The sequence below is a fragment of the Terrapene carolina genome, unplaced genomic scaffold (assembly GCF_002925995.2).
Source record: "Terrapene carolina triunguis isolate 2854851 unplaced genomic scaffold, T_m_triunguis-2.0 Scaffold210, whole genome shotgun sequence".
NCBI classification, from domain to species: Eukaryota; Metazoa; Chordata; order Testudines; family Emydidae; genus Terrapene; species Terrapene triunguis.
Genome location: NW_020664561.1, coordinates 6,090,412 through 6,102,247, shown reverse-complemented (window position 1 = coordinate 6,102,247; position 11,836 = coordinate 6,090,412). Strand labels below are relative to the sequence as shown.

Sequence of the window (11,836 nt, the reverse complement as noted above, 5' to 3'; positions counted from 1 at the left end):
GCGGGGAAGCTCCAGTGTCCTCTCCCCCCTCCCCGTACTTTAGGGGTCCCTTATTTCTCGCAGCACCCACGCTGGCTCTCTGACCTCAACCCCTTCGCCCGGTGCACCGGCTCAGCTGCTTGGACCTAGCGCAGCCGGGATACTGCCCCCCACCCTCTGCTGTCCCGGCCCGCGTGTCCCCCACGCGCGACCTCTCTGCTGCCCCACGTGGCCAGCCGGGGCAGCTCGGGCTGCCCTCAGGAACAGTAACGCCACCTCCCCTCTGCACCTCGCGTGCAAACCCGCACCACCGGGCTGTCCGACCACTCCTTAGCACCCGCGCGCACCAGCCGCCGGGCCAGGCATGGAAAAGCGGAGCCAAATTCAAAGCGAAAGCAGCAGCACGGCGGTGAAAAGGCAGAGGTCGGGCTCAGCTTTGGGGAGCTGGCTGGGGTGTGCCCAGCTACCTGGCTCCTGAAAGGCAGACTCAAGTAAGGGAAACACAAAGCTGCAGCTAGACACAGGCACCCACGCGCAGAGCCCCACGTTCGTCCAAACACACCTACGCACAAATCTAGGCAGACACTCGTGTTCAACACACAGACACGCTCTGCCCTGTGCTTCCGGACGGACACACACAGAAAAACATTCCCTCCAACCTCCCCTCCCCCAAGGACACACACTGATTCCAAACACGCATTTAATCACGAACACACAGGTCCGCGGATTCTCCAGCTAGCGCGGAGAATCCATGCAAAGAAAAAACGCGGCGCTGGCACAGCTCTGGGCGCTCCAGGCTGGGAAGGGAAAACTTTGGGAGGAGGAGGGGGGAGACCTAATGATGAAAAAGTCTCCTCTATCCCGGCTCCTTAATTAAATGCATGGAAAGAGCCGAGGAAAGCACATCTGGTTTCAATCTGCAGCCCTTTGATGGCATCAAATGTTCTTTTCCCAGATCAGGGGGCTGGAAATTCTGGGCTGGCTATGGCAGCTTGGAGCCCAGGCTCCGGCCATTTAAACACATGGGTCTTTCTCTCTCCTGGGGAGTTCCCTCACTCAAAACTCACGCAACCCTCTTGTTTCTCCTCGCTGACCCCTCTTCAATAGAAAACATTTTTTTGAGAGAGAAAGAGAGAGCGCGAGCCGCAATCTCTACAAATAAGCACGTCATATTTTACCTGTCGTCCATGCAGTAATTCATCCCTTATGAGGCTATTCAAGCTGTTACAGCATTGCACTTGGGGACATATCAGACGCCACTCTCTCTTGGTTCGACTGTTCAAGTCGAGGACAGAAGTTTGTGAGTACATCTTTCTGCAAAACAGGGCTCACGAAAACCTCTGAACTGGCTGAGCGCTAATTGAACGAATTAGACGTTTTCCCATTTCTCCACACAGCTCTTAGTCTATGGGCCCATTTCTTTACTCGGTCACAAGCCCTGTTGATGGCAAAGGGAATTTTGCCTGGATAGGAATTAAGGATCTGGGTTCAAGTTAAATGCCTTCGCCTACTCTCTCTGCGGCTTTAATGATTTTTGATCTGTCCTGATCTGATCTGTAGATCGTTCAGTTACTGAATGGGTTTTAATTATTTAAATAATCTCTTCCACCCCCCTATTTCCATGGATTCTAACAGCAAGGAGACCTGTTCTCCCACATGTTGCTGAATGAAGGCTCCTGAAATATGCATCCCACATCTTAAACAGATCGCCCTATCCATTAACTTTCATTAATAGTTGCTTGCTGATGCTTGTATTTAATAATATACTATCTGGTTCAAATATCTGTATATTAAATCCAACCCCTTGTTTGGGTTCCTCTCTTCTTTCTTAATAGCCTGAAGCCAAACGGTTGGAACAGCAGGAAACGTTAAAAAAAATAGGAGAAAACTTGATTGGAATGGACATGGACTGTTTCCAAAAGTTTCCCCTGCAGCTGTTATCAAAACATGCAAATGAGAGTCTCCAACAAGATTTAAAACAAATCAGGAGGAGTTAATGCTGAAGCAAAATAATCAGCCTGTTTGAAATAACTGTGGCTTTCAGTTTGACTTTTCTGCCAGAGATCCTATTGCAAGGGGGGGAGAGAGATAATTCGATCGTTATTTAAGAAACGCAAAGGGTCTTCCCCGCTCGCTCCGCTCCCTACATCAGATGTTGGCGAAGGGGGGAGGGGAGTTCTTAATCAGTGTGTTTTTGGTGGTGAAGGGAGAGTTTGCGCTGGAGAAGAGGGGTCTGTAAAACGTCAGAAACAGCACAAAGACTTTGCCACGTAATTACAGGCCCCTATTAAGTCTCGAGCTGCCCTCCCTTGGGTCTCTAATTTTCATGTATTCCCTGCAAAGTCTCCCCTGTGTGCCAGACTGGCCCTTTTGAAGTGCCAGAGAGCGGCTTGATCCAACTGAGAGGGGTGGGGGAGAGCAACTGAGGGCGAGACCAGGGGAGGGCGGGGGGCTCTCTTGGACTCCTGAAAACCCACGTCTTCCTTTCGGTGAGAGTTAATACTCGCGAGTACATCTGCAAGACATCAGCACCCGTGACCTGAAACCTCAGTCACTCCCGAGACCCGCCAGGAGCGCAAAGGGGGCAACGCGCTCTCTTGGAGATGGTTTAAAGCCGGGACAAGCCTCTTGCTGCTGGTGCCTGCCTGGGAATACGCCGCTTCTCCTGAAAGACACGTTTCGATTCCTCTGCCCCCCTCCCCCATCCCCTTCCTCCATCTCTCTCTCTCTCGCTCGCTTTCTGTGTCACTTTCGCGTGAGAACTGGGCAGAGGGAGGCCGGATTCTCCCCCTGGAACCTGCCGAAGGAAGCCCAGGGAGCGCCCCTGCTGCGGGGACAGCGTCTGAGATTTTGGGGAGGGTCCCTTGAATTCCCCCCTCTCTCTCTCTCCTGTTTTGCCTGTACTTTTCCTTTAAGACTTGGGGGAAACCATGACTTCCAGCTATGCCCACATCATGGAGAGACAGGCCGTCCTTGCCACCCGCTTGGAGAGCCCCAGCAACCTGGACAACTTACAGGCCAAAAAGAACTTCTCCGTCAGTCACCTGTTGGATCTGGAGGAAGCCGGAGACATGGTGGCGGCTCAGGCGGACGAGAGCGTAGGGGAAGCCGGCAGAAGCTTGCTGGAATCCCCGGGGCTAACTAGCGGCAGCGACACCCCGCAGCAGGACAGTAAGTGAGACCGGGGCTCCCCAGCGCGCGGCGCAGGGGCGCAGATAAAGCAGGCGGTATCGCGCAGGGGACAGCCTGTGGTCAAACTAATTTTTTGGGGTGGGGGGCGGGTGGAGACTGCCATAATGACACTATCCCACAGCTCGAGCTGTGTCCTTTAACAGAGGGATCCATATTCTGGGGGAAGACTGGGCTTGAAAGGGACTGTCCTTGTCGTGGAAAGAGAGAGTCGGGTTGGGGGTTCAGTCTGAGCTATGCGCGCCTGAAGGGCTTGGAGATGGCCGGCTGGAAGTGAGCAATTGCAGTTATTGCTGGATCAGGTAGAGGGGCCGGTATCTGGTGGTGGACGGCTACATGGTCCCGGGAAATCAGGCGCTGGTGTCAGTGCCACAAGCTGGACATCGGGCGGATGGGCTGGGGAGGGACTGTGTGCGTCTGGCAGGAGAGGTTGGGGAGACGTGTTCACCAGGAACGCACGGTTGTTAATCGCACAGGGGGTGGCTGCAGCAGGGGTGCGCATGTGGATTAGGTACCCAGGGAGCTAGCGCAGACACACCGCGCTGTGTAGGGGGGCTGGCGGAGCAGTGAAATCAGCATCTAAAGCCGCATACCGGGGTTCTAACACCTTTCCACCCTTGGCAATGACTGTCCTTGAAGAGGGATCAGTAATCAGAGCTCGGATTCAATCCGAATCGGTCTTTAATTAAGAAGACTTGTAAATTGAACTATAAAATAAAAATACTTATTGGAACCCGAAGGGTTTTCATAAATCTTTGGGATTTGCCGGGGTGGTGGTGGTGGTTTGGAAACAGGGCCTTGGAGCCACCGGTCGCAGATACCTTCCCCCATCCACCCCAACACAAGCACCACAACTATACACAAATACATCGCTAAGATATCACACCAAATACATCGCTAAGATATCACACCAAAAACAAAGAACGTCCTTCCCCGTCTACTCACTCACTCACTAAAAAGAGAATTATATGTCTGGGTCCCAACAATGTGTATTTAAATTTGAGTGGAAATGTAAAGGAACAAACCTGCAGACTTTGCCCTGATAGGATGCTTAGTTTTACTATAATTTCTTCTTCTTAATTTCCGTTTACTCGAGAGAAGGAGATTGGCTTTTCATTCCACCCTCAGTGAGTAAAACCTGACTGTCCTAGTACATTCTGAAAAATAAATAAAAATAAATCATTCCTCCTTTACGTAGTAAGTAGCTAAAAAAGCAGATGCCCCGTTAAAGTGGGAGATACGGATTTCTTCTCCCATATTGGCCAGTTTTAATATATGAGCTCTTCATTTTATTTCATGCTGATTTAAAAACCTTTGTCCCAGGTCATCTGTAGTCAGAACGCTCTGTGGGATGGCGCTAAGAGAAAGAACTGGAGCTAGGTAATGTCTCTGGCACTCTAGATACAGGACAAAGTACCTTATTTTTAAACACGCTTTCCAAAGAGGGTTTGAAGCCCGAAGAGAAGGGGTAGCCAGCGGGTGGGGATGGATTTCCTAGTCCTCTGCTCTCACCTAAGAGCCGGATCCCTGCTTGACTCCAGTGGGAGCAGGATCGGATCGCGAGTAGCTGCTACTTGCTGGCTCTTTCCGGGGCGCTTTGCCATTGGGAACAGGATCGGGATTTCGGCGTTCAATCCAGATTCCAGTCTCTACGGGAGTGGAGGGGGGTTGCTGGCGGAGCGAAGCCAGCTAGCCCAGAAACGCTCGCTCCAGCCTGGGTTTACCGGCACTGCCCGATTGAATGGACCGGGGTTTAATACTGAGACACAGGCGGTTCCAGTCCTGCCAGGCCAACTCGGACGTGAGGGGGGCATGCCGGAGCTGGGGAGCCGGTTTAATCAGCTTTCCCCCTTTGCTGAATTGGACGCCCGGAAGCGACTCGTTTATCTGCCCGGCAGAGCCACCCTACAGGCCCCGGGTGGAACTGAGCATGGATTTAACCCGGGGATTTTGGGTTAAGGGCTGATGGACTAAATCTCGGGGCATCCCAGCCACAGGGTCCTGACGCTGCCTTAATGCCCATCCCTGTTATTTTCAAAGGGAATGGCTCAGACGCAGGTAGCGCCACTATTTACTCTAGGGCTGCCCCAGGAGCCCTGGTGGCGCCCTGTTGTGCTAGGCGCTGTACAGAGGCAGTACTGGGACAGGCCAACAAGCGATCAGTGCGGCGGGTGTCTGGCTTGAGGGGATGAACCAGGCGATATCGCTGATTGTAACGGAGCCAGGAGGGCTGTGGCTGCTGGGGAAGGGAACACAGAAATAGTCCCACACTCCTGCACCTTTCTGATAGGATCAAACAGATCGCCTTTCCTGCTGAAAGAGGCCCCAGCAATCTCCACCGCGCGGAGAGATGCCTTGAAGCCAGCCACACGACTAAAGCTAACCCCCAAAGCAGTGCGCCCTGTACTCGGCTGGTTCTGCTATTCACGGGTGCATCCCCCAGCCCCTATCCATCCCTGCACAAGGCTCCCCCTTCTGCCCACCAGCCCGGGGCTACAGGCTTGAGGAGCTTTGCTCCCGTGTGAGCTTGCGACCCAGACAAACCACGTTCGCTTTGGGACGTGTTTGCAAGTCAATGAAAAAAAATGCAACTTTTACAAACATTGCATTTGACTGATGTGCAACATTGGAAATAAGAAGAGTACAGAAGACCCCATTCGGGCGTAGGGTTGCAAAAGCCAACTGCTTTTCCCACAGGCGTACATTACTGTTCTAGACCATCCATCCAGACCTAAGTGTGGTTGTTTCTTTTCAGTAGACAGTATCTTTCAGAAGTTCTGCGAAGCACAACAGAAATGGACATACTGAGCTCTTCTCAGTCCCCTGCTATTTCATGGCTAAGGCAGGCGGCGAGGGAGGGGTGGTCATGTTAATATTGGCTTACCTAACGGGGGGCGATTCTAGCGGTGGGGCGTTGGTGGTAAACTGCACGCACCAACACAGGGAAGGAGGCTAGGTACTGACCATATACGCCCGGGGGCAGCTTTCCTTATGCCCACATCAGATAGATTTAAAATATCCTTTTAGAGTCAGGCGCCTGGTGAGGGCTTTAGGCCTTGTCCCTCTATACCAATCTCCCCCCTAAGTCCGAGAATTCATTGCCAGACGGCAGAGAGCGAGTGAAACACACGAGAAAGCTGAGCCATGTGTAGCTACGTGTCCTTACACGTGTGTCCCCCCCCCCTCGAGCTCTGCGCTTGCATAACTTTCCCGTCCGGATCTTCCAGCACATTTATAAAAAATGTTGCTGTCGGTATTAAAAGAGTTGCGTTAGCTCTCACTGAGGCGGTGCTTTAAACAGTTCGTGGGTTAATTTTGTTCCTGTGTTGCTTTTCCTCTAATTGGGAGGGTTTAAATTATTTATTTATTTAGACTGTGTGAGTTGAAATCGTAAAGCTCATGGTACTGATCATATGTGACATAGCAGTTCACAATTAATCAGCTTCCTAATTGGCACTTGCACGTGCCTTGCTTTTCCGGCTGAGCGGAATAACTCCTCAGACAGCTCAGTCAGGCAGCCCTTCCCCACGTGCTTAAGCTTTGCTCGGGCGAGTTAGCGTGGCGCGCAAGGTCTGGTACAGGATCTCTCCCTAGGTAGCCTTTCATGTGCTTCTTGGCGCTTCCCTGGGATCTGCGATGCGCTGCGGGAATTAGAAATGGTATCATCTTCTGAGGAGGAGACTAGTTTGCCTTGGTTATCTGATCTTAGGGACCCGATGCAGAGTGTGCAGGGAACCTTTCCTTCCCTGAGTCCTCTGGAGTTGATCTGAAAAATCAGCCTGCTTTCCGCATTCTGTAACTCTCAATTAGTGAAAGCAGCTTGTCCTAATAAGAGCTTTGTGAGAAACACATGTCGCCATAAAAAGGTAGACTAGAAGTCAATTAGAGACACCAGGCTGAAGTGGGGGCCGGGCTGTTCGTCCCCCTACCAAGACACAGAAACAAATCGGAGCCCTGGCAGGAGAAATCGATTAGTCATGAAGAAAGGGATTAAAGGGAAGATATTAATCATCTAAGCGCAGGGACTGCACGAATCGTAATTGGGTCTCTCCTGGACTGACACCTTGAGTGAAATGACTTCTCCCAAAGCAGGGATCGTTTTGAGGTACAAGAATAAATGCATCAGTGAGCGGGACTTGTGCTTTGAGACGGAATTCTTGCAAAGAAACCAGATTACATGTAGTGCTCCAACCCAGCAGAACGAACCGTTGTCCGCACTGTGCGATAAATGCTTTATTACCTAGGAATAAAATTCCTCAGATGCATTATTTTCCTCTAGGAAATTGACATACGATGTGAAGCAGCCACAACATACAGATCTGGTTTATAAATGCGATGTAGCCCACTTTATAATTTATTTATCTGTTATTCACCTCCATACTATTTCAAAATCTTTTCTAATTTCGGATCACATGGCTCATACTAGCAGACCGCACATTCAAATACCAACCTCTACAGCGGCGAGAAATTCTCCTGTACGCACAAACGGATCTCGCATACATACTCCCAATTTCGCCATGTCTGGTCGGTTATACAGAGAACGTTCCTGCAGATTTCAAAGCCCCGATCCGTTTTAAAAATCCCCCCAGCGTGTTATAATTAATGACAAAGCTCATCATTTATCCCCCAACGGGTATTTCCGTTAGCCGCTATTATTAAAGGCTCGATCCTGCTTGTATTGGAGACCGTGCTAACATTCCCATTGACTTCAGTGAAAAATCAGGCCCTGATGGAATATTTATATCTGGCAACTTTATTTAGTGTGGTGTCATACTTTCTTTGAATGTTTCCATACAGCTTTGCAAACGCCATTCGGGATAGTTAAATTAAAAACATAAAATAACGTCTGGTTTCCAGTAACCATTTAACCAAAGCATGAAACAATGTAGCAAGTTCCCAGTGTATCTGCTTAACTATCGTACCCAGGGAGGCAAATAACAACAGACAGGCACAAATATGGTATCTAGTTGCTGGGAGGTTGCATTTTATAGGCCTATTTCTCAAACAAGTTTATCAAACACATGTATGGCGCTGTGAGATCGTGGCAGTTGTTAAATTTTTACTGAAGGGTGGAGAACGAACACAGCAGCAAATAGACTCCGAGCCTGGAAAATGTTACAGCTCATGTGGCAAGGAACCGCTTTGCAGGACTCCCGAATGGGGGGAGGGGGATTTACAACTCTGTCCCCAACCGCTGCGCGTTACCCCAATCTCTCTCCCCGGGAACCCAAAACTCTATTGTAGGAGCGCGGCGAATGAGGGGGGCAGAGATTGGGACGACAGAGATCCACCGATCCCACACGGAAGGGACCCAGCTCCTGACAAAATCAGGACCCTTAAATCAATTTGAATGCCCGGACTGCAGTGAGTGCTCCGTACGGGAGAAGCAATGGAATCGAATGGAACGCGGCTGGTCTATTTCAGGGATTATTCCAACAATTCCCCAATCTGGCCTCCTAGAAGAATTGACTATACACTGTGAAATGTCAGGTTTCATTCTGATACTTGTGCTAAATAACCAGGCTGATATCTGAATTTCAGCTCTTACATTCCCATGTTTCCGATAGGATTTACAAACACCTCTATTCCACCAACACCCCTATCGGTACAAAATCGACATAATCAGACTAACATTCTGTATATTCCACTTTATTTCTCGTTTGCTATAAGAAAAGACAAGAGAGACATTGAAATCGGGGCGCGTGTCATATAATCTTGAGGCCAAACGAGTAAATTACGCAGCTGAGCCGTAGTGACTTCTCGGTGCAGGAGAGAGAAACTCGTCAAGCTGAATTTAGGTTGGGACCAAAACGCTTTTCAAAATCCGTTCTGTGCGGCGGCAAGAGGCTTGTCTGTTTGCTAGGAGCCCCGTTTCAGATTAAGTAACAAGGGTCATTAATAAGGCTTATGACAGGCTCATACAAAGCGTTCACGGGGCAGAGAGAACTGGAGGTTAAAAGACTGTTTGGATAAGGATTGCGTTTCCTCCTCCAGCCAGTCTCCAAACATTTACAAAGCGGGCAGGGATTAGACAGACCAGCCACCCCGCCCCAGATCAATGGAACCTCCAGCCAGCCCTGCTTTTGACAGCCCTAAAAAGTCGCTGGAGTTTTTAAAAGTCTAGTATCTCTGTAGTCAGTCAATCCTTACAACACTCCTGTGAACTCAAACGGGGACTGGAGATCTGGGCCAAATCCTGGCTCCAGTGACTTGCGATAGGAGTTTTTCCATTTGGAATAGCATCTAGTCTTTGCTATTTAATCTGCAAGAGTTTACACATTAAATAGACAAACCCACAGTAACAACAAGAATATCTATCTATCTATCTATCTATCCTTCCAACGGCCCCAACATTTCCATAGTTAACGTTGTCATTTCTTACCAAATCTGCTACCTTTTCGTTTGCTATTGTTGGCATTTTAAAAAAATTACACTCTTTGGTTTTAAATAATTGTATGTATACTAATGTAACCTAATGCCTGTGTGGTCCAAAAATCTCCTTAGCTCTGTAGGGTTATTCCTCCTGAAATTCTTCCTCCTGAAGCTATAAAAAGGGTTTGCTTAGCCTTAACCACACCAACAAGTGGATGTACCCAGCTCAAATGCATTCAGGTTGCGTGGATCTGCTCGTATTTTATCCAGCGCAGCAGCACAGAGCAGGGAATTGTTAAAAAAAATCGAATTTGATTTTAGAGATGGCCGGATCTGAATAAAGCCACTGGTGTTAGTTCTGTACCTCTCGTTACCGATCCGGTGACATAAGATCTTTTCAGAAAGAAACTGAATTCCCGTGGAGGGCCTGATCTCGCAGCAAAAGTACCCGCAGCGACTTCTGCGGGACGCCTTTGTGAGCAACCTTTACTCCCGTAAGGCGATGGGGGATTTATCCCTGAAATCCATTTGGGGTGTCTAAGGAATAAAGAATCGCGGAGTGAGGGTTTTCAAACGCTCTAAGGGATTTAGGCGCTCGAGTCCCAACTGAAAGTCAGTGACTAATGCACCGAAATCCCTTAGGCTGTCCCGAAAACCTTCCCCTCTGGCTTTTAAAAAAACACTAAGAACTGGGGGGTGAACATGGTGATCTCACCCCCATCCCCCAACATGCCAGTAATTAAAAGTTTGTGCCTAACAGCCCTGCAGAACAAGAAACCTTCCTTTAAAACAGCATTTCCAGGTGCGTGCTACTTTATAACGGGCTGTTGTACGTAACCCCCAGTCGCCTGGGTTTACAGGTTTGCTGGAGGCGGGCGAGGGGCAGAGGACAGACCTAAAAGCCCTGCTAGCTAAAGCACTTTGATGCAAATATGTCTCTGCTGAGTGGAGCTCGCTAGCTGGGCGCGCGTTTGCTGTATCCCCTCACCACTGCTGCACCATTTCTCCGGACGCTTAGTAGAGCTCGCTTCCCGTTCAGGGAGATGCACAGTGTCAGCCCCCAATTTGAAATGGTAAGCGATGCACTTGCCGCTGGTTACTCCTCTGAGGATCCCCTGTGTGCATTGCATGAGGGCTGCCTGCTCTGCTGGAAAAGCCGGATCCAAAGTGCATTTGTAAAAATCTTATTTTTACAAATAAATCTTATTTTTACAAATTGGGGGGAGGGATAGCTCAGTGGTTTGAGCATTGGCCTGCTAAACCCAGGGTTGTGAGTTCAATCCTTGAGGGGGCCACTTAGGGATCTGGGGCAAAAATCAGTACTTGGTCCTGCTAGTGAAGGCAGGGGGCTGGACTCGATGACCTTTCAAGGTCCCTTCCAGTTCTAGGAGATGGGATATCTCCATTAATTTAAATTTAAATTTATTAAAGTCAACAACCTTTGGATCAGGCCTTAAGTTTCTCTAGACTACTCTGAGCTCCAGGGCTTTGTCTGAAATCCGATTTAAAAGGGACTTTCTTTCTTTTTCTGAGGAAGAAAAATATGAAGCTGAATTTGCCCGTGAATTGGCAGCTTTCTGGGGTGGATATAGCAGCAGCCCCTGAGAGGAGGGTGGAAGCGGTTGTAATATTCCAGCAAGACATTGCTCAGGGTAGATCCGTGTACTAACTCTTCAGCTCAAAGGAGGCAAACTCGAGTAATCATTTAGTATTCGCGTGTTATTGTGTTTTGTTTTATTGAAGGTAAATACAGCAATTGTAACCTGCAAATGTTGTTTACCCACAAAATGTTATCCTTATTTTCAATCGAAAGTCAAAAATCATCTATCAGATATCCCCAGTCAGTCTGAACTTCCACACCAAAATCAAAGCCAAAGTTGTTGTTATTGTTATTTATTTTATTAACTAGCTCTCGGATTGCACTTCTCATCAGCAGATTTCGAAGTACAGAAAAAAGAGACTATTTACATCTCAATGTTATCAACACACACGTGTTTTGCTGAGTCAAACCAGACTTGAGGGAGGGAGACTTGGGAAAACACTGAAAACCAGCTTTTGGGTTTTCTTGCCCTTATATCCAAAGTAAACTCCTCTGAAGCTGTTAAACTAACACAGCTGATAAGGTGACATTTTGAGCTGATACTGAAGAACTGAGCTTCCCCAGAGTCCCGGGCTGTTGTTTTCTCCTTGTCGGGTGTATCTGAGCTTATGCTGCTGGCTGATTTTAGAATCAGACTGAGGCCTGGTGTACAAAGTTAGGTCGACATGAGCAGCCTTGCGTGGATCTAGTTGTGCA

The 11,836-nt window shown here is 48.9% G+C and overlaps 1 protein-coding gene across 2 annotated transcripts in view; it reads left to right on the top strand.

Annotated features, from left to right (window-relative positions):
* Nucleotides 1-2,889: 2,889 nt before the first annotated feature.
* The window catches only part of LOC113407218 (paired mesoderm homeobox protein 1), a 76,517-nt gene continuing 67,570 nt past the window's right edge, over nt 2,890-11,836 (top strand). For both annotated transcript variants that reach the window (XM_026655426.2, XM_026655427.2), the window contains exon 1: nt 2,890-3,150. In XM_026655426.2, coding sequence (XP_026511211.1) covers nt 2,910-3,150 — 241 coding nt within the window. In that variant the 5' untranslated portion in view covers nt 2,890-2,909. The remainder of the gene's footprint in view (nt 3,151-11,836) is intronic.